We start from the raw sequence: 19,631 nt of genomic DNA on the forward strand, positions 1-19,631 counted from the left end.
TTAAGTCATACATTGTACATACATATATATGTTCAGTATAGTTCAGATCCAAAAGCCTCTAAGCACCGTTTGCAATTTTCTTCTAAAATTAGCATTTTTATCAGGCTCCTTATGTTTGTATTTTATGTGTTTTTTCTTTAATTTTATTTTGTATGTATATTGTATGCAATATGCATTATGTCATTGTCATCACATGGAACTCTGAAAGTGTACCATTAAATTATGATTTTCTTTTCAATTGAAATGCACATTTCTTTTAGAAATTGATGCATCCAATCTTAATTTCCATTAAATCTGCCAACACACACATACACTCATCATTACAGTCACTGAAGGCCAACTCATCTTCATTGTCATCACATGGAACTCTGCACTCTTCCTGTTGCCCTTTTCGTGAAATATTGCTGTATTCATTTTCTGAAAAGAATAAGTAATTTTCTTATTCATACATCAGTACAACTATACTACAATAAACAATTCAAATAAATAACTGCAATCATATCACTGATCTTACGATCTATAAATAATCCCAATGGGGAATAAATTACTTCAAATCCACTGTGATACAGAGTTGCCACATAGCAACATGCCTATTTTTCCGTAGTGGTACAGAGTTGCCAGGGTGTTAATACTGATATTTTCTCAATTTACAGTAAAAAAAAAAAGGTTAGACAGTGTTGATTTGCGAATAACAAAATGTAATTTACTAACCAAAGATGATGCAAGAAGAGATGCGAAGAAATAAGGTTAACAGAGCCATTTCTGGAGCACTTCAACAGGTGTCCTCCATGTGAGGGTGACCAGTGGGAAAAGGTGTTTAGGAATGAACATTTAAATGTCAATTGACTTAAAAGCAGCACATCATTGACTACCTTAAGGCCAGGTCTTTTAATTACCATATTGCAATATATTGTATTTTTTTTTTTCAGAATAACAAAGAAATAAGTAGAAATTAATTGTTTCCATATGGCAGTTCTGTACCATAGAGGGTTAATGGCAATGAATAGGTTCTTTTCTTTGCCATTAAATTGAAATAACTAAACATAAACATAGGAGCTGATTTAAAAAACACTAATTTTAGAAGAAATGTCTCCTAAGTCTGACACACTTATTTCAGGTCTTGGAGTCTAATGAGCTGATGACCTGAATCATCTGTGCGATTAAGTAGACATGCAAAATGTGAAGTGTTGGTGGGGCTCCAGGAATGTGGTTGAAAAACAATGGTGCTGACCTGAATCATCTGTGCGATTAAGTAGACATGCAAAAGTATAATTTGAAGTTTTTGTGGGGTTGATGGAATTTGTTTGAGTATCTATTGTTTTTTAGTTCTAGATTGTATTGTTTCATTTGTGCTGAGTTTATGGAATTTTTTAGTTGTGTTAATACCTTAAATAAATAAAAGCTTATGTAATATTATTGGATTATACATGTTATGTTAAAAAATACATATGTGGCTATATTAGATTATATCCGGAAAAAGAAAAAAGGCAAGTGTTTAAGGCACTTCTTGCTGCAATAGTATGAGAATTGCAAGAGGTAGGCTATTTATTATTTATCTATTTATTTTAGGTTTCCTGCAGGTTAGTCAACTGATTCTTGAGCACAACAATTATCTTATATATAGTGCCTAGATCCTCTAGGTCTATTGGATTGAGGTCAGATCTTTGACACAGCCATTGTAGGCCGTTTTCCTCATTGTTCTGTTGCTATTCAAATGTTAATTTAATCTTTATGGGTGGGATCATTGTCCTGCAAAAAGATGAACTTCTACCATGCTTCCATTTTTAATGACTGCTTCTTTTGCAGCCTTTCCCTGTCCTTTAGATTTCATATCATTTAAATTGAATGTGTTTTCAGTCAACTAACTAAATAAATAATAGCAGACAAATGGTAATAAACTAAAACCCATCAATTTAGGACAACACTGAAGTAATGTGAAATGGACCATCTGAAAATTTACCACAAAACCTAAAAAATCAAAATCAAAACCACAACCTTTCTGGTCCATTTAAGCCTCTGCATTTCTTCCATGTAGGTGAATGAGAGAAGTGTCTGGTCACGGTGTGTTTCCAGCAGCGGCCGCTGGGGGCGGTGCAGCTCGCTGTGTGTGAGCGCGCGTGTCTGGAGAGCTGAGGGGGCTTCATTCAGCGCGGCTCGGGACAGGAGAAAGGGGCTGAGCCGAGCGCTTACTTACTGAGGGGAAAGAGGTGGAGACCAGAGGAGGATTCATAAACAGGAGCTGATCTCCTAAGTTTTAAACGCCGCTCAAACCTTCAAGTAGCGTAGAACTAGATCACAACTCACTAACCGACCCAACACGACTCTTCATTCAGAGCGGCGCTGCTCCGTGACACTGCGGCTTCACCGGACGAAGTTGAATGGGCTTGATTGCACGGACAACTCATTGTTTTCATTAACTTTTCAAGACATCTTCTCACTTTAGCCGGGACTTTAACTCCCTCAAACTTTATACGACACGTCCTTGTTGACAAGACCCACTGAAACGAACCGCTGCAGTCAGTCTCGGATTTTAGGAGAGAGACATCAGGAGGAACTCTCGCAAATGCAAAACTATATGTATGAGAAAGCGATGGCACCCGAAACAAGAAACGGAGGAACATCCACGTTAAACAACAACGGCGTAGACAACAGCAAGAGGAAACTTTTAATAGCACTAGACATCTTCTGCCTTCTTCTGGGTGAGTGTCCCAACACACACAAAATTGCAACAATGAAAAAAAAAAGAAAAAAAAAATACATGCATTATTTCTATCAATGCATTAAATATTTAGAAACAAGAGGTTGCAATTCAAAACTCTTTAATGCTAAAGTTGCTTATTTTTTGTAGTATTGTTTATATTGTTTATGTTGTGTATTACTTTAAAAATTATATCAGTTTACATACTAATAAAAACATTAAAATGAATCACTGTTATTGTAATTGTAATATATTATTATGTATTAGTCTGATTTGGCAAAACAATACAGAATGCTTGGGAAGAGGAAAATGTCAAGTTGCAAAGAAAAAAGTAAACAATGCAAAACAATAATAGTGCAACTTGTTTTATACAACATTATGAATCAGCGGAATAAATGTTCACAATTAATGTTAAACTGTTTTTAACTGTTAATCCATCAAAAAGTATGAAAGCTGAAGTAAGTAAACTATGGTTTGTTGAGATAACAATGCAAAAAAGTCATAATTGGCATTATCTTGTGAAGAGAAGAATAACCGTTAAGTGCTCTTATCGCAGCCAGTAGGATGGGCAAAGCTGGCACTGCTGTTAATGTAAACCACTTGTTTTTTCTTCATCACATTTGTTAGAAAAATAATTTCAAATGAAAGCTTTCTCACTCATCAAATGAAGCAGGCAGTTATTGTGGCCCCTTTGCGCCCTATTGACATTTTTTGAAGTGGCATATGAACATGCTTATTATGGTTAACCGATCACTTAATGTAACAGAATCGTCTGTAGTCAAAACTAGTTCTGTAAACATGACTTTGTTCACAGCTTTTTATAGTTTTTTTTTTTTTTTTTTTTTTTTTTTAGGCAGACCATCACAACCATATGTAATTGATTTGTCTGATCTGTAGAGTCTGCTATGAGAAAGTTTATTTAGATTTGAAGTTCAGTACAGTCAATTGTCCGTAACCTAGAGGATACACAGTGATATCTGTAAATTGCTCTCAGGCGCGTGTATTTTCTTTCTTTTTTTCCTTTAAAAGGAATGCATGTGAGTTTTTGATGCGCTGTCATTCGCAGCTTTCACCAGCTCAGCGTGACATTGATGAAAGCGTTGCCTAGTAGTTAAAGAAGTGCACTTGTTAACCTAAAGGTTGTAGGTTCAGACCAACAATGGACGAGCACAATTGTGCCCTTAAGCAAGACATGATAACTCCAGAAGGATTGTACTAGGAATACGTCTACTGTAAGTCAGTCTTTAGTCGCTGGGTGGATCTGATTTGTATCATTTGGTCCAGATGCCTGGAAACCATCACAGCGTCGGGTTCTCATCTTTCCTCAAAGCCTGTCAGTTCGAACCCTCCTCCTTTAGAATGAAAGGATTAACAAACTGCAGCCCTCATCTTCACACATTCTTTTAGAAGAGACCCTCCAGCCCCCCGCCAGCTGGCATTTGCCTCATTTAACTCCAGCTGCAGCATCATATCAACTTTCTCCTCACTTTTAAAGGCAGAATGAGTCCTGCTGTTTTTGTTCCCAGGAATGCGGAGTAGAATGGCTTAAACATGTCGCTTTAGAGAAGCAGTTACAAGCAATTAGAGTCTGCGGTTTTAGAACGAGTGAACCAACAGGTTCCAAAACGGTTGTTGCGCTTTCAAAAAGAGGTGACATGTTAGAGCAGGTGGAGTCTGCGGTTTTAGAACGAGTGAACCAACAGGTTCCAAAACGGTTGTTGCGCTTTCAAAAGTTGTGATAGCATGCGGCGCTTGAACATGGTATTGAAGGTGGGAGAGAGCGCTGATCCAAGGGTGTTTGATAGCATCGCTTTGAACGGTGGTCATTGTTTAGTAGTTTGGTGTCTAAAAACTAGCTCTCCCTCTGTGTGTGTTTTATGGTCTCTTTCAAATGCAACCAAAATAAGACATGTTGTTGTCATATGTGGTTTATATAGACGCACGATGTACATATGTAACACATTCACAGCACTCTTAAAAATAAAGCTACTTTACTGGCTTCAATAGTTCTGTGAAGAACCTTTAACATCCATGGAGCCTTTCTATTGCACACTGGTTCTTTATGATGGAAAAAGGATATTGGGATTGAAAATGGTTCTTTGAAGAACTCTTCCCAGAACCAGAATTGGTATTAAAAATGGAAACAAGAAATATAACCTCTTTTTTATTGGCATTGATGGTTCCATGAAGAAACTTTAACATCCATGGCACCTTTCTATTGCACACTGATGGAAAAGGTTCTTCAGATGATTGAAAATGGTTCCCTGATAGCTTCTTTGGAGAACCTAAAATGGTATGATGGTTCTATGAAGAACCTTTAACATCCATGGAGCCTTTCCACTTGACAAAAGTTCTTTAGAATATTTTCTTCCCACTTAGAAAAAAAAAATGTTATTTTAAGAACTGTTGACTGAAAGATTATTTGGGAAACCCTAAGTGTAAAAAACATCTTTTACAACCTTTATTTTTAAAAGTGTAGGAAAAATGTTTCTTGTATTTTTTTTTTTTACTCAAGTTATGTGCTTCAAAGGGAAGGCATAAACAAACATGTTCTTTGTCATGTTTAGGATAGTGGGCTTGGCCTGTTTTTGGTGGTCTTGGGAGGGGGGTTATGAGAAAGAGAGGAGACTCATTTGGAGGGGATTTGAAAAGGATGGCTGAAGAATGTCTCTCCATGAATAGGCTTTGTTGGCGCTGAAGCTGCGGCCCATCCAGAGAACAGACACTTGAAGTTCCATCTGTTGTGGAGATCTGTAGATTAGTGCATTATCACCATCTTTCCCTCTCTTTGGATTTCTCTCTCGCACTCTCACTGTCTCCCGCATCAGATACGGAGCTGATAACCTCTTCTGCTCTTGCTTGACTGTTTTATTACAGTTAAATCCTCTTCAGCTGTTGGTGTTGCATCCACACTGAGATGGGTGGTGCTTTTGTTCCTGCTCATTAGTATTTTATCACTGTGGGCATTGTATCCTTAGTGTGTCTGATGCATTATGAATGTTAATGAAAACTGAGAAAGCAGCCAGACGGATTGTAGTATGTTTAGCGTTACCTCCTGCTGAGATGAAGCAGAGAGGTTGCAGCTCAGCTCATTAGCATACAGTAGTTATAGTAACATAAAGGAGGCGTGTCTCTGATTGCCACTCCCCCCGAGGGTGTCTGGGGTGGTGGGTTGCATACATTCCTGCCCATACCACTGATAGCTGAAATAGTTTACATACAGAAACAAACAGCCACCCAGACTCTCTCTCATCCACACTGACCACTGTTACAGATGTCAGTGGTTTGCGTGTATAAATGGGTGTGAATCATATGAAGAACATAATCAGGTTTTCTTTCACCCCTCAAATTAGAAAAAAAAAAAAAAAAAAAAAAAATATATATATATATATATATATATATATATATATATATATATATATATATATATATATATATATATATATATATATATATATAATTTAAAAATGTATTTACTGTTACAATAATAAATAATATATATTACAGTATTATTACAATTTAATATAACACTAAGTATATTCAGTTATAAAAAAAACTATTAAAATCTATACTTATACCACTTATAATACATTATATAAAACATTTATGTATGTATTATTATATTACAGTATAATATGTAATGTAATATATTAAATTATTTTTACGTTTATTTTATATATTTGTATTCTTATTTTTTTATATATTTTAAATGATTAATATTTTATAATAATAATAAATCTTAGCTTATTTATTTTGGATTTTGGTAATGATAATTAGAATGGAAATGAGTATAGTTGTCATGTAAATAATGAAAAAAAAATGATTTTGATTTTGGGTTGAAATATGACTTGGATATGCTCTTTTGACAGTCTTGGTGAGATTCATGCTAATATGCAGCACATAACATTGATGCTTTCTGCTTGGTTAGCGATTGGTGGAAATGCTTGTTCTGCGCTCAGTGCGCTGTTTGTTCATACTCCACAGATGTGAAGCATACTTGGCTTACCAGTGACATTCAATCCAGTTTGCCGGTCTGAGAGGTTTAGCCAAGCTGCTTCCTGGCACCTCTCGTGGGAAGCATCAATTCTAAAAGTGTTTTCTTGTTTACTTGTTGGAATGGAAATGAGAAGGCATCTTAAATACTGCAAGACATCACCACCGTCAACACTGCTTGAATGACTTCGGCCCTTAGTCGTTCAAAGTCATGTAACTTTGTGAGGAGATCAAAGCGAAGGAAAAGGTTTTAGTCTCATGATTTCTGGTTGTTTTTAGCTGCTTTTTAAATTTTATCCATGACATTCCAGGAGGGCGATGTTGGAGTTATGGAGTGCCAGAGAACCCTTTGGGAGTCTCTCTCATTTAGGTCTGACTACATTAACCTCCACCTCTGAAGCTGAGAAGGTCTGGTCCACCTCTATAAATATTTTTCAGAATTTCTTGAATTCTTCATCGCAGGCCGAGGGCGGCTTCCACTCTTGAAGTGACATCTGGTATAATTTTGGGTCAGTGTGTATGCAGGGGCAAACACAGGAAAGGGAGGGAAGAGGAAAAGGTAGTCTCGCTAGGCCGCTCTCCTGTTTTCCCTCCCTCGCTCGACTCTTTGCCCTAGGTGTGGCCAGCTGTGCTGTGAAATGTAATCCCCCCAGTTTTTTTTTCTGCATCATTTCCCTGAGCCCCAAACCCTCCCTCTTTCTCTCATTTACAGGATGTAATTGCAGGAGACTGTCTAAAACTGCCACATGGTGTTCATGTTTATATGGTTTACATGTGTTTTGCATAAAGTTTGCGCTGCTTTTTCAGCAACTCTTTTTTGTACACTAGGAATGGTCACTAAACTGTACATTAATTTCTTCTGATACTTAAGTTACGTATTATTATATATATTTTTTATTAATAATTTATTTCGATCTATCTATCTATCTATCTATCTATCTATCTATCTATCTATCTATCTATCTATCTATCTATCTGTCTATCTGTCTATCTATCTGTCTGTCTGTCTGTCTGTCTTTATTTACTTATTTATCAAAAAAAAAATACACCGTTCAAAATTTTGGGGTCAATATGATTTCTTTGTTCAGAAATTAAGAAATTAATGCTTTATTCAGCAAAGATACATTAATTTAATCAAAAATGGCAATAAAGAAATGTATAATGTTACAAATATGTATACAAATATATATATGTATGTATGTGTATATATATATACACATACATACATATATGTATAATCAAATAAATTCAGAATTGGTTCACATAAGAGACTTATAAAGACATAAAAAAATTACTAACCCCAAACTTTTGAACAGTAGTATGTTTATATGAAGATAAAAATGAAAGATGTTATAAAGTGTTAACAAGGAAATAGCTTTGTTATATTGGTGGTCCCTGGTTTGAGCTGGGCTTGAACTCTATTTGTCTTAAAGAGCACCATGGCTTAACAAATTAGAGCTTGTGCATTAACTACCAAGCCTCTGTTACAATTGTATCCTCAAGCTTTAATCTGCAAGATCAGAACTAGATAGAAAGTCAACATTTAGTGAGACTTATTGATGGCAACCTTTTGGCAGATCCGTCCTCTGTAGCATTTTTTAGCAACTTTATATCGAGGAATGACAAAAGAAACTGCCTTTTCAGCCTATTATGTAATGACGTGGGATATTAGATGATAAAATTACACCTACTTTGCCATTAACCAAAAATCAAGCTGGGTTCTGTGAAACGTAAAACAGGATTTCAGGAGTCATTCCTTTGAATCAGAAGCTGCCACAGATCTTTGGAAAGTGATGTTAGGAGTCTCTGGGCTCCGGAGGGAGCAGTATTTTGTAATAGTCAGCATTAAAGCTGGAAGGTTACAGTGTGATGCAGGAATGGTTTCCATATGAGTGCACTTGGAGTACAGTAGAGTCATCTGGGCATCAGATGGAGTCACAGACTGCCTCGTCTTCACCGCAGGTAATAACGCTGTCAAAACGTAGTGCCCACGCTCTGTATTTGTGTACGTCTAAGTGCACATGTGCAGTACAACGTGTTTGACTATTTGTACAAGAACTGCGAGGGTGTTTGTGTATGTGTGTGTGCGTCAAAGAGAAGCTGGTTTCTGAGGTCACTGCCATGTTGGTTTAATTATATGCTCGTAGAGTTTATGCAATGAAGTGGGGTGCCGTAGGTAGCAATTAGACAGGCAGACATGAGCACGAGTGACCATCAGCTGGCTGTTTAGATTGTGTGTGTTTGTATAGTCGGGTACAACTTTATCACATCCAGAGGGTCTCTTGGAGCGTTTACTCGTGATAACACACTCTTCGGGTTTGTTGCGGTCACTAAATTCCTCCTAGCGCGGACGCCGTTCTCTGTGATCTGCGGGTGCATGTCTTTGGCGGTTTACGGCTCTCTGTTTGTGCTCGGAACAATAGTGTAAGATCTTCAGGAGAGTGGAAGCAGGTATGAGGAGCCCCTGCTGCTTTGTATGCCTCTCTACAAGGTAAATGCACAAATGATTTGTTTATTTATTCTCAGTGTAATTGTAGTCTATTTCCCCTCGCTAGTCTATATTGTATCCTGTCAGCTATTGTTTCAGCAAATGAGGCATTGTGTGTGTATGAGTCTGTGGGATGCATCAGCTGTGGAACAATCATCCTCAGTTCACTCAGCTTGATTATAATTCCAGTGTGTTGGAATTTTTCTGGAGAGTGTACATGTGTTTTCTGGAATGGGATTTTTATTTATTTTTATTTTTTTTTTGTATCCAGTGTGGGCATCTATTTAAGTCTCATCTAGCACCAAAAGGCCAAAGGTGACCTCTGCAGCCTTCACACGACAAGCACTCTTTCACTTTTTCTGGGTCATATGGATTAAGTCCAGGGTGCTCAGCATTCCTGAGTGTAAACCTAGCTGGCCCCTGAAGGGCAGTCACCCTCTGCGCATTCATATGCAAATGAGACCTGTGTCACTATTGGTAATATTCTAATGTGATGGACAATGCTCAAACAAATGACATAGCTCATGTAGTTTTTGGTTTCAGTTTGTCACCCCTTTAGAGTAGAAATTATCTTGTGAATTACAACTTTGATTGATTTATTAAAAATAAAGTGTGTAATATCTGCATCTGTGCTGTTTCAGCAGATGTCGACACATTTATATAGAGCAGTGTTGTTACTGTTAACTGACATAATTAAAAATGTTTTTTATTAATTGAAATAAAGTTGAAAATAAAATATCGCATGAAATACGTAAACTTAAAAAAACTCGACAATTAGATGTTTATTAGTGAATCTGAAATAGAAATAAAAATAGAAATAAAAATAAAGCAAAAAGAAATAAATCACAAAAGCATATAAAATTACTAGAACTTAACCTATTGTATAAACTTTATTACAGGCTCTAGACCCAACAACAAGACCAACAACATAACAGAAGGAATAGATACATAAACACATAAAAACATACTTTGATTCATGTTTCTACTGAATCTACTTCTAAATGAAAGCTGAAAAAGCTAATTTAAAATATTATTAAATACTCTAACAGTAATACTAAAATAAAGGTCACATTCTCTAATGTAATTTAGTATGGCATGTTTTTCTGGGCTCCAAAACTCAATTTCTATATCCAATTAAATTTTTAAATAAAAATAAATAAATGTTTATTTATTTATTTATTTGTAATTGCAATTTGATTAAGTGTTGTAGAAATAAATGAATTTCGTTATTCAGATAATGATGCTGGAGCTGTGGCATAGTGGTTAGTACATTCAGCCGTGGCGCTCATATGGGAAATTTAAGCTTGAGTCTGGCTTGCGACATTACCCTATTCCCATATGTCTTCAACCCTGCTCCTGGGAACTCTCTTTCCTGCAGAGGTCAGCTCTAACCCTAATCAAACACACCTTAACAAGCTAATCAAGGTCTTTAGGATCACTTATAAAGTCACAGGCCAGGTGTGCTGAAGCATGTTGGAAATAAACTTTGCAGGAAAGTGGGTCTCCAGGAGCAGGGTTGAAGACCTGTTCCCCTTCTTCTTCCCATAATTTCCTTTTTTCTGCGAGTTGTATGTATGCTTAATATATTGACACATGTATAGTCGTATGTATCATTTAGTATATTTATACTTTATAGAAGAGTTTTGTCTCTCCAGGATGTTTCCTGGTCGGGGGAGTAGGAGCCGGAGAACAATGAGATCGTTTACACCTTACAATGTTATTTTTACTGTTTTGTTACAGGAACACACACCCACAATAAGAAGTGTAGACTACACAAACATGTCAATATACATTCACTCATAGACTACACCATAATAAACACATTTAGACTGATATTTCCATGATCTCATTCTCACACACACCACACAAAAAGCCTAAATGCAGCTCTCACACTCTGGAAGAGCGTAGATTGCTATTTTCAGATGCTTTGGTTGTAGTGTTAAGTCTGTGGCAGGTCTTTCTCTTGAGCTCCAGGGCAGGGTGGGAGATGGGAGCAGTTCTTGGGCTCTACCCAATGAAGATGCTCACATCAGGCTGTGGTGGCCTAGGTTAACCCATAAATCCACACACCTCCAGAATCACAACACACCACTGACTCTATGGTCTGTGAAGTGGGCTGAGGGGATGAAAGGATTGATGGATACTTCAGTCCAAAGAAGCCACTTCTCCTGAGCTACAAGTGTTTATTACGTTTTATTGGCCTTGGAAAAGAAATGCAAAAAAGAGGCAGAGAGATAGTTTGTGTTCATTTGTTTAATTACACTTTACTGTGAGAAGAAAAAGGCTGGGTTTGACCTTTGACCTAGGGAAACTAGCCAGCAGTTGTACATTTCCTCACCTAAAGGCAAAGTTAACAGACCTACCAAAGAATGTGACACACTTGGCACAGAAAATTTTTGAGGACCTCTGCTGCTTGATTTAGTGGGATCTCTAGACTTTTATTTTGACATGCTAGGCCTATTTGTTGCATGATTTAAATAATCATGGAAACACTTATTTTCTTAGAAGGGACCACTGTAAATTATATTTATGCATCCTCATGTCTTCTGTTAGTAAAATATATTGTTTGCTCTAGGTGCTGTTTGTGGGTGGGGAAGAGATCAAAAAGGTTAAATAACAGAGCAGCTTCGACATGTTTCCATTACACTCCCCTCCACTGTGATTTTACTCTCGATGGGTGATATGTTTATATAATTATAATTTTAATAAACATCTCATTTGGGAATGTTTGTTAAACACAGACAGTTTGACTCGAAGCTCTGTTAATAATTCTCCTCTACTAAACACTTTTGACATGTTTGGGAATTGGAGGGCTTTTGTATTGTTGCAGTTCATCCTAAGTAGTATGCAAGAGAAGAATTACTGCGTCAGTATGTTGATACTAGTAAGCTAAATGGGCCTGAATGATTTTTTGTTTCTTTTTCAACTGTACTACCCACAACCTCTTGCACAACACAAGACTTCTCTTAAAGACAAGTGCAGAGGATGCAAGGTTGAAGCTCCTCCATCTTTTTTTTTTTTTTTTTTTTTTTTTATATGCAGTCACCTGAAAGTAAAGAAACACAAGTATCCAAAATCATCCCCTATACACTCATTCTCTATTTCATATATTAATTCACTAATATAGTCCACTTGAAAGAGTGAAAGAAAATGGCCCTCCAGGACCAAGTTTGGACACCCCTAGGTTATGGTGAATGATTTCAGACATGACTCTTGTTATTTGCACACAGTGTTATCAAGCCTCTTGCAAGGCTGCCTACTCAGATGCTCATGCGAAAAGGCATGCCTCTGGCATCGATTTCCGTGAGTTAAAATTGCTGTGCGTAAGCACATGTTTTGAGCTGGGCCCCAGCCCCAGAGCCTATCTAATGTATTGAGAGAGTGAGAAAGGTAGGATTGCCAATGTGCACAGCTTTGCTGACCACAGCAGCTTGCATAGACAAAGCTAACGGAGCGACCCTGGTGTGTGTGAGAGAGCAGAGAACAGTGACAGCAGGGGTCCCTCTCACATACAGTACTTAAAAACACTGTGAAGTTTTGGTCATAAACCAAACAAACATTCACAAGTCTGTTTTTCTTAACCAGGCTCCTGCGATAAGTGGCAAATAATTTGTCAGTTTCTTGTTTTGTCAGGTTGAGCACAATACCTTTGACCAAGGTTCGGACCACTCTCATAGGTCCAAAAGCCTACTAGGGTTGTGCCGATAGACGATAGTATCGTGTATCGATACGATAATAAGGTATTTCATTGCACGTTAACAAGTAATCTGAAAGGCCTATATATGTCCAATATTTTAAACGAGTCCTCACTAACTGAGTTTAATGCCACAGGTATGTTAGAATGCATCTCATTTGTTTCTGTTGGGGTTGCTTCGAGCTCGTCATGGGGCGCACGGTCTGGAGATCTGTATGACTGATGCATCCTATCAATTTAACTTTACTCCAAATATATGAACTTACCTGTTTTAAATACTTTATATTTAAAGTGTTCGTTTATGTCCAATATTAAGTGTTAAACTGTTGGTCTTTAAATGAAATCTACTATTGATTTTCACCGTTGACTGATTTTGCAGAACATTTAGACTAATAACTTCCGTGCACAAATGCGGCAAATTTGTCACAGGATGGGCGTTATGACAGTTGCGTCTGACTGTATATGAACTAGCTGTTTTAAATATAGTATTTTTATATTTAATCGTTAGTTTATCAGTATGTTTGAAAGTATTTTTTTTTTCGATTATTGGTGATTCCATAGGCTCACTTTTGCGCACCTGCGCGGTTTAAAACACCAAATAGTTATGCTATGACAAGTACAGAGAGTCTCTCTCATGCTCCACCCATGCACGATAATATCGTGTATCATCGATCTCATGGGCTGACGATATGACGATTTGAAAAATGACCATATCGCCCAACACAAAAGCCTACCCCAAATAACTAAATGTTGAAAAAAAATCAAAAATATTCTGATAACATTCCGTTTTGTTAGTTCTGCAATATTGTTACTTTGCAGTAGAATTATGCTTTTGGAGACAACATGATGCACAAAAAGTGGCCTGGCGGGCAGTGCATGGAGTGTGGTGGTACTTCCATCTAGTCAAACTGAGAGACACAGATATAATTAGTATTGATTAGTTAACCGGGTAGGTCAGATGGAAATGGGGTTAGTAGGTTTGCCCACATTGATCTGTATTGGACTGTGTTATCCTGTTTGTCAGAAATAGTCTCTTTCTGTCATGGATATCTGTAAGTGATGGGTCAGGGGTATGGTTTTAGTGTGCGGGTCAGTGCTTCTTTATAGCAGTGGGGGCAGAAGAGTGGAAGCATGCAGGGTGCTACTGAGACCACACGTTCCAGAGGTCAGGGTGCATAGGTCAAAGGTGACAGAGAATGTTAATCTCTCTGTGTGTACTTTTGTGTGTTTTAGTGTTTAGTCTAGGTGGGTTTTGTGTCTGGGAGCCAGAATGGATGTGTGTGTGTGTGAGTTTCGGAAATGTCAATCAAGTTTAAAATGTACCTCTGACTTCTGAAGAATCCCACACAGGGCGTTTTCATTCCAGTGAGCAAGTGCAGTGCTTTTATAAATGGCATGTCCTCACCAAGGGGTCAAGGTCTGACTGGTTAGCAAGGATATACTATATACATACCAAGGCCCTGTTCCAAATGGTGCGCTTGATCAGTCTTACAGACTTGTGTTTCTTGGAATACCTGTGAAGTCCACAAGGCCGTAGGGTGTCCCATTTCTTGCTTTGCGCCTTGATGCACACTTTTGCAAACATAGATTTGGATGAGCACCGCAAAGTTTTAGGGTGTCATTTGGGACAGGGTGTAACTCAGAATAGTGTAGGGTTTGGGCCTGTGCATGTTCTTGTGGTGACATCAGCCAATCAGGATTGTCATGACATAATTTCCTGCCTCTAAAAGTGATTAGTCACACAGCATTTTGTCACAGGTGATTGGGTCATAAATTGCATTCAGGAGTTCCCATGAGCAAATTTCAAATCAAGGACTTTTTTGTGGGTCCTGTGCCAGCTGAGCAGTTGGCATTGAGATAAATAGGAATGCTGGGATGGCTTTCTCCAGGTATAGTATAGAGCTTGGTCCACACACAGTTTGTTCTAAATATACAGTATGCTTCCTGTTGTGGCGTTGCATTGGAATACAGTGGCCACCCTCTCTTCCTCCTGTTCCGTCTCCCTCCCTTCATTTACCTTTCTCCCAGTAATTAATGAAGCCCTTCTCTTACGTTTTTCTTGTTCCCAGCAGGGGTGGCTTACTCTTTTGTGTTCGGCGACAGTCTTTCAGCCAGTGAGAGTCTCATGAGAGCTGGCAATGAGCCACTCATTCTCAACAGATTCCCATAGGGGCTACCATGACCGTTCCCTCTCACTCTGCATCCTCCACAGGCTCTCACATTGTGTGAAGGCCCTGGTCACAAGCCCTTTGCAGATCACTGATGATAAAGCCATCAATGGAGCTCAGAACTAAACACCCTCACGTCACCTCTTAGTGGCCTCAGAGGACAAGCTTGTATCTAAAAACTATTTTTACTTGCCTACTGTCATGTGCATTGTTTCCACAAGGTGTAGTCCCGATTGCTGCCATTGTAGATTGAAAATTGTTGGAAAGGTCGTTCCTCATATCAGGTTTGTTATAAATTGAGTTCACCCCAGACTCATTGTGTCCAATTGGTACTCAGGTTGCAGGAACGGCACGCTCATGGGTGTGTGACCAACACGTTCTCCAGCCAAGAACCTGAAGTGTTGAACAAGAGAACAAAGTTCTGGCCAAGGAGGTGTATAGGACCTGGAGAATGATATCTGTTAACATTCCCATTCATCTCAACGGCAGTTGAGTTGGCTAATAAAAACGGTCATGTTAATCAGCCAAGCCTTGACACTTTGGTTCTGGCACAAGGTGCTGCCTATGAGTGAAGTGAATCACCAGCCGTAGGCATTTACAGATAAACTTCAAAAAAAGTTTTGTTTCCTTGATTTAATCATTTATTTAATGTAGGAAATTATGTAATAGAAGCCTGGTGTTGTTTGACTCAATGTGTCTTTGAGCAATTTAGCAGATAAGCTCATGATGACTTAACTAAAGGGCATAAGCTGTAAAACATATCTTACAGTATATGACTTTTACTTTCCCTTAGCAAACTTTAGGCGTGTTTCTGGCTCGTTTGGTATCTTGCACACTAGCTAAGTCAAACTTGATATGCATGACTCAGACATGGGCCACGTTATGAAGAGACATGACTGGAATATGTGTTGTGGTAACTGTGGTTTCTATTTCAGGGAATCTTTTTTTGTGTGGATTTCTATTGCTACATTTTTAAATTTGTATTTCATGCTTACCTCAGGTCTTCTGCACATAGACGCAGTCACGCTAAACTGCATCGGCGTTCTTACCTTGTCTCTGCTTTGTGCGCATGTGTGTGAGAGTTTCATGGGGTTTATGCTTATGCATGATTATGTTGTTCTCTCAGTGCAGTCATTGTTTGGGGGCCGACGGCCCCTGTCAAGAGAAGGCCTTTCCTACATATGCATCTCTTCACAAAGCCTTCCCCCCTCTTCATTCCTTTTCACCAATGTATCTTTGTCACAACAATGACAGATCGACCTTTAATAGTCATTCAGAACTTCTGCTTTACAATGCAGTTCACTTTCACCCCAATCACACAGTCAATACTACTACTTTTAGAGCGAGAAGCTTTCAGAAGCTTTGAAGGAAAGGTCAAAGTTTTGTTAAAGTCCTAATGGGTTAGGATTCTGAATAGATATCTAATAAATAGAAGTCTAGTAGCTTTTTAAGGTTTTGCGCTATTAGAAAATTGTTTGAGCATCCCAACTAGTTTGACCCAGCAACACTGTGATTCTGTCAGACTGCATTACTTCCAGTGGCTTTTTCTGGTGGATGTGACCCAGTTGGACAAGATGAGCAGTCAAAGTCAATCAAAGCCGTAAGCGTTATGCTACAATCTCTTACACATTTACACAACTTCACATATGATCTGTCAATGTAATCTCCCAGCAGACACACAAACATGTTTTTCCTCCAGGGTTTATGTCTGCATAACCTAAACCAGCCACCAATAGTCGATAGCGTCCGATAAGAATAGTCCCATTTCTTATATAAACATTGATTTCTACAACTGATTTCCATTCTGGCCTATCGGAAACGTTGGCTGTGAAGTCCCAGCTCAGTGGTTGCCCATAGCGTCTGGCTGGCGTCTAGTCGTTCCCCATACTAAGAGCAGAGAGGCTGCATGCCCACATCTGATAACGCAAATAGAAAAATTTCCCCCCACAGTGCACTACTTTGCCATCCACTTATAATTGTTTTGTAAGTGTGTCTGGTGTATGCTTGGTGCTTGAGGTCCAGATAGATTTTGGCTCCAATGTTTTTCATTAAAATCATACTGAGCGTTAAGTAAGAGACCGAATTGAGAGTTCATACACAGTGACCCCAGTGGTCAAGAACCACTTTGGGAAGGGGATGTATCCCTAATTAAGGCTTTTTATGCCTTTTATTGAGGTAGGACAGTAGAGAGACAACAGGAAAGCACTGGGTGGATAGAGGGGACCGGGGTCGGCAAAGGACCTTTAGACGGGAATCGAACTCAAGTCGCCATGAGCACTGGGGCGCTGTAGGTAAACACATTAAGCAAGAGGCTATTGGTGCAAACCCACTTTACTTTTTTTGTGTTTTTTATTTTTATTTTATATATATATTTTTTAGTTTTTTTGTGTTTTTTATTTTTATTTTTTATTATATAATGAATGATTATAAAAATACGTGAAAGTAATCTTTTAATATGAATGAATGATTAAAAAAACGAATAATACTGATTACGTCATTGTATAATTTGCACATTGACTATTGTAATTTGGTTATATCTGACATTAAATAAATGCATCTTGACAAGGACACTGCTCTGTTTGACATCAGTTAAGCTTTTAAATATTTTTCACATGGCTCCCTTGACACGAGGATACGATAAGAGCTGTTTAACTTGGACAGCTCCCTCTTTGTGTCTGTAGGTCACCAGTCTTTAGCTGTGGCCATGGGTTCATTGTGAATCAGCCTGAATTTATTTCTATTTAATTAACTTTGCACAGACCTCAGGCTCGTGGTTTCCTCCCTCCCTTCTTTCATAGTTACTGAGCCACATAGTTACTATTGTACCAGGAAAATTAAGTAGAGCGAGTTATAATAGATATAAAACAACAAATTACAACTAATCTAGTCCCAGCCTCAGTTTGTTAGTGGCATTAAACTGTTGAAAATCTTCAACAAAAATCTTTTGTTTGAAGCACTTCAGAACTAGTCAACTAGATGAGAAGAATTGCATATTACATTGTTTCTCTAAAATAGTCTATACTTTTCTACCTTTTCATCTGATCACAAAGCCTCTGGACCACATTCAAACCTTTGCCTCCCACATAAGCACAATGGCTCAAGGTTAATTGCTAGAGTTTTGAGGGAAGTAGGTCTTCAGATTGTGTCTCTCAGTATGAATATTGTCCTTTATTGTGGAGGAGTGAGAAAAGAGCTAGAGAAGATTGAGGAGAGCATACCAATCCTCTCTCGTGGTGATGACATGGGCGGCAGAACAACAGCGTGCTGGCATGACACAGGCTCACAGCCAACAGCATTGGGCACAGACAGAAGGCTTTTCAAAAACACATGGAAGTAATGTGGAGGTTCTCATACCCAAACACACATTTCAGAACTATTTAGGTTTTGTGGCTGCTCAGTGCTCCTCTTTCAGTTGTGCTAAGTTTAAACTATGTAGACCACAAAAGCATGCTCTATACAACAAATTTAACCCCCTTACTATGAAAGGTCATTTTATAAATCAGTATTTAATCCACTAAAGATGGATTGTACTCAAGCTTAAGGATCAATAGGAGTCCCTTTTTCCCACTCGTCTAACAAACTTGGCTTTATTTTTGTGCAGATATATACACACCCTTACAGAAATGTATATGGTCTGTGTTGTCTGTACATGAACATGCTCGCGCATATGATGAAATATGATCGCTAGGACTTGGCTTTTTCCAGACACTCCAAGCGTGTTTGACCTTGTGGTCAGAGCAGATCTGAGAACATCACAAGCAGTACCAAGGAGGAATGTGCGTCCATGTCTGCATGTATTTCTGCATATATACCTCAAGTCCGTGTATTCCCTCCATCCAGTCTCATACTCTTAGCGAAGTCAAGTTTCTTTGAGCGTCCCCAACTTAAGCACCTGTGAGAAAACTTTATACAAACTCCTGTGGCCCAAAGCCCTGTATTTTTGGAGGTGTAGAAAGTGTCTACTTCCTTAGTTCTGGTAATCGCCATCTGTCGTAATAGTAGAGAGAGAAGAAAGACAGAGGTGTTTGACCGCATCTAGATGAAGTAGCTTATGTTGTATATGACCTTATGTCTAAAAACCACAACATGTTGTTCCTTTGAATTTGTTTGAATATTATTTCGCTTAAGAATGTCACTATGAAGTTTCTGGAGGTTTAGGAATAAGTAGGTTTCACTGACGAAAAGAAGCAAAGGGGCCTGAGGGTAGTTGTTTTTCAGACCGGTCTGTTTCCCAGTACTGGTATGATCTTACATCTTAAAGGTTTGGTTTACTGTATGTATATATTTGTGTGTTAGAAAGAATCAGTCACCACGACTGCAGCCTCCTCTCTCTCCAACCACAAAAAGTCCAAACGCCCCCTTCTCTCTTTCGCTCCAAACACCGTTCCAGACATTTGGGTGGTCGACGTAAGCTAAGCTTTGTTTTTCTTGCTATTCACACATTTTACAATCCTTCAAGGGGAACTTTTCAAAGCTTCTACCACAACTTTGAGTCTGATTTTTGTTTGCTTTGATTTGAAAATATGTATTTATTTTTCCCGCCGTTGGCTGGATGATGACAGCTGACGTGTGTTTTGCAGGACGTGTGAC

At 38.3% G+C, this 19,631-nt stretch overlaps 1 protein-coding gene across 3 annotated transcripts in view; it reads left to right on the forward strand.

The window, feature by feature from the left end:
• LOC109113303 (phospholipid phosphatase 3-like) overlaps positions 1 to 19,631 on the forward strand; it is a 49,823-nt gene that overhangs the window by 6,633 nt on the left and 23,559 nt on the right. For all 3 annotated transcript variants that reach the window (XM_042746436.1, XM_042746435.1, XM_042746437.1), the window contains one exon: positions 2,036 to 2,699. In XM_042746436.1, coding sequence (XP_042602370.1) covers positions 2,564 to 2,699 — 136 coding nt within the window. In that variant the 5' untranslated portion in view covers positions 2,036 to 2,563. Of the gene's footprint in view, positions 1 to 2,035; positions 2,700 to 19,631 lie in introns of those variants that run through there.

The sequence above is a fragment of the Cyprinus carpio genome, chromosome B20, assembly GCF_018340385.1.
Source record: "Cyprinus carpio isolate SPL01 chromosome B20, ASM1834038v1, whole genome shotgun sequence".
NCBI classification, from domain to species: domain Eukaryota; kingdom Metazoa; phylum Chordata; class Actinopteri; order Cypriniformes; family Cyprinidae; genus Cyprinus; species Cyprinus carpio.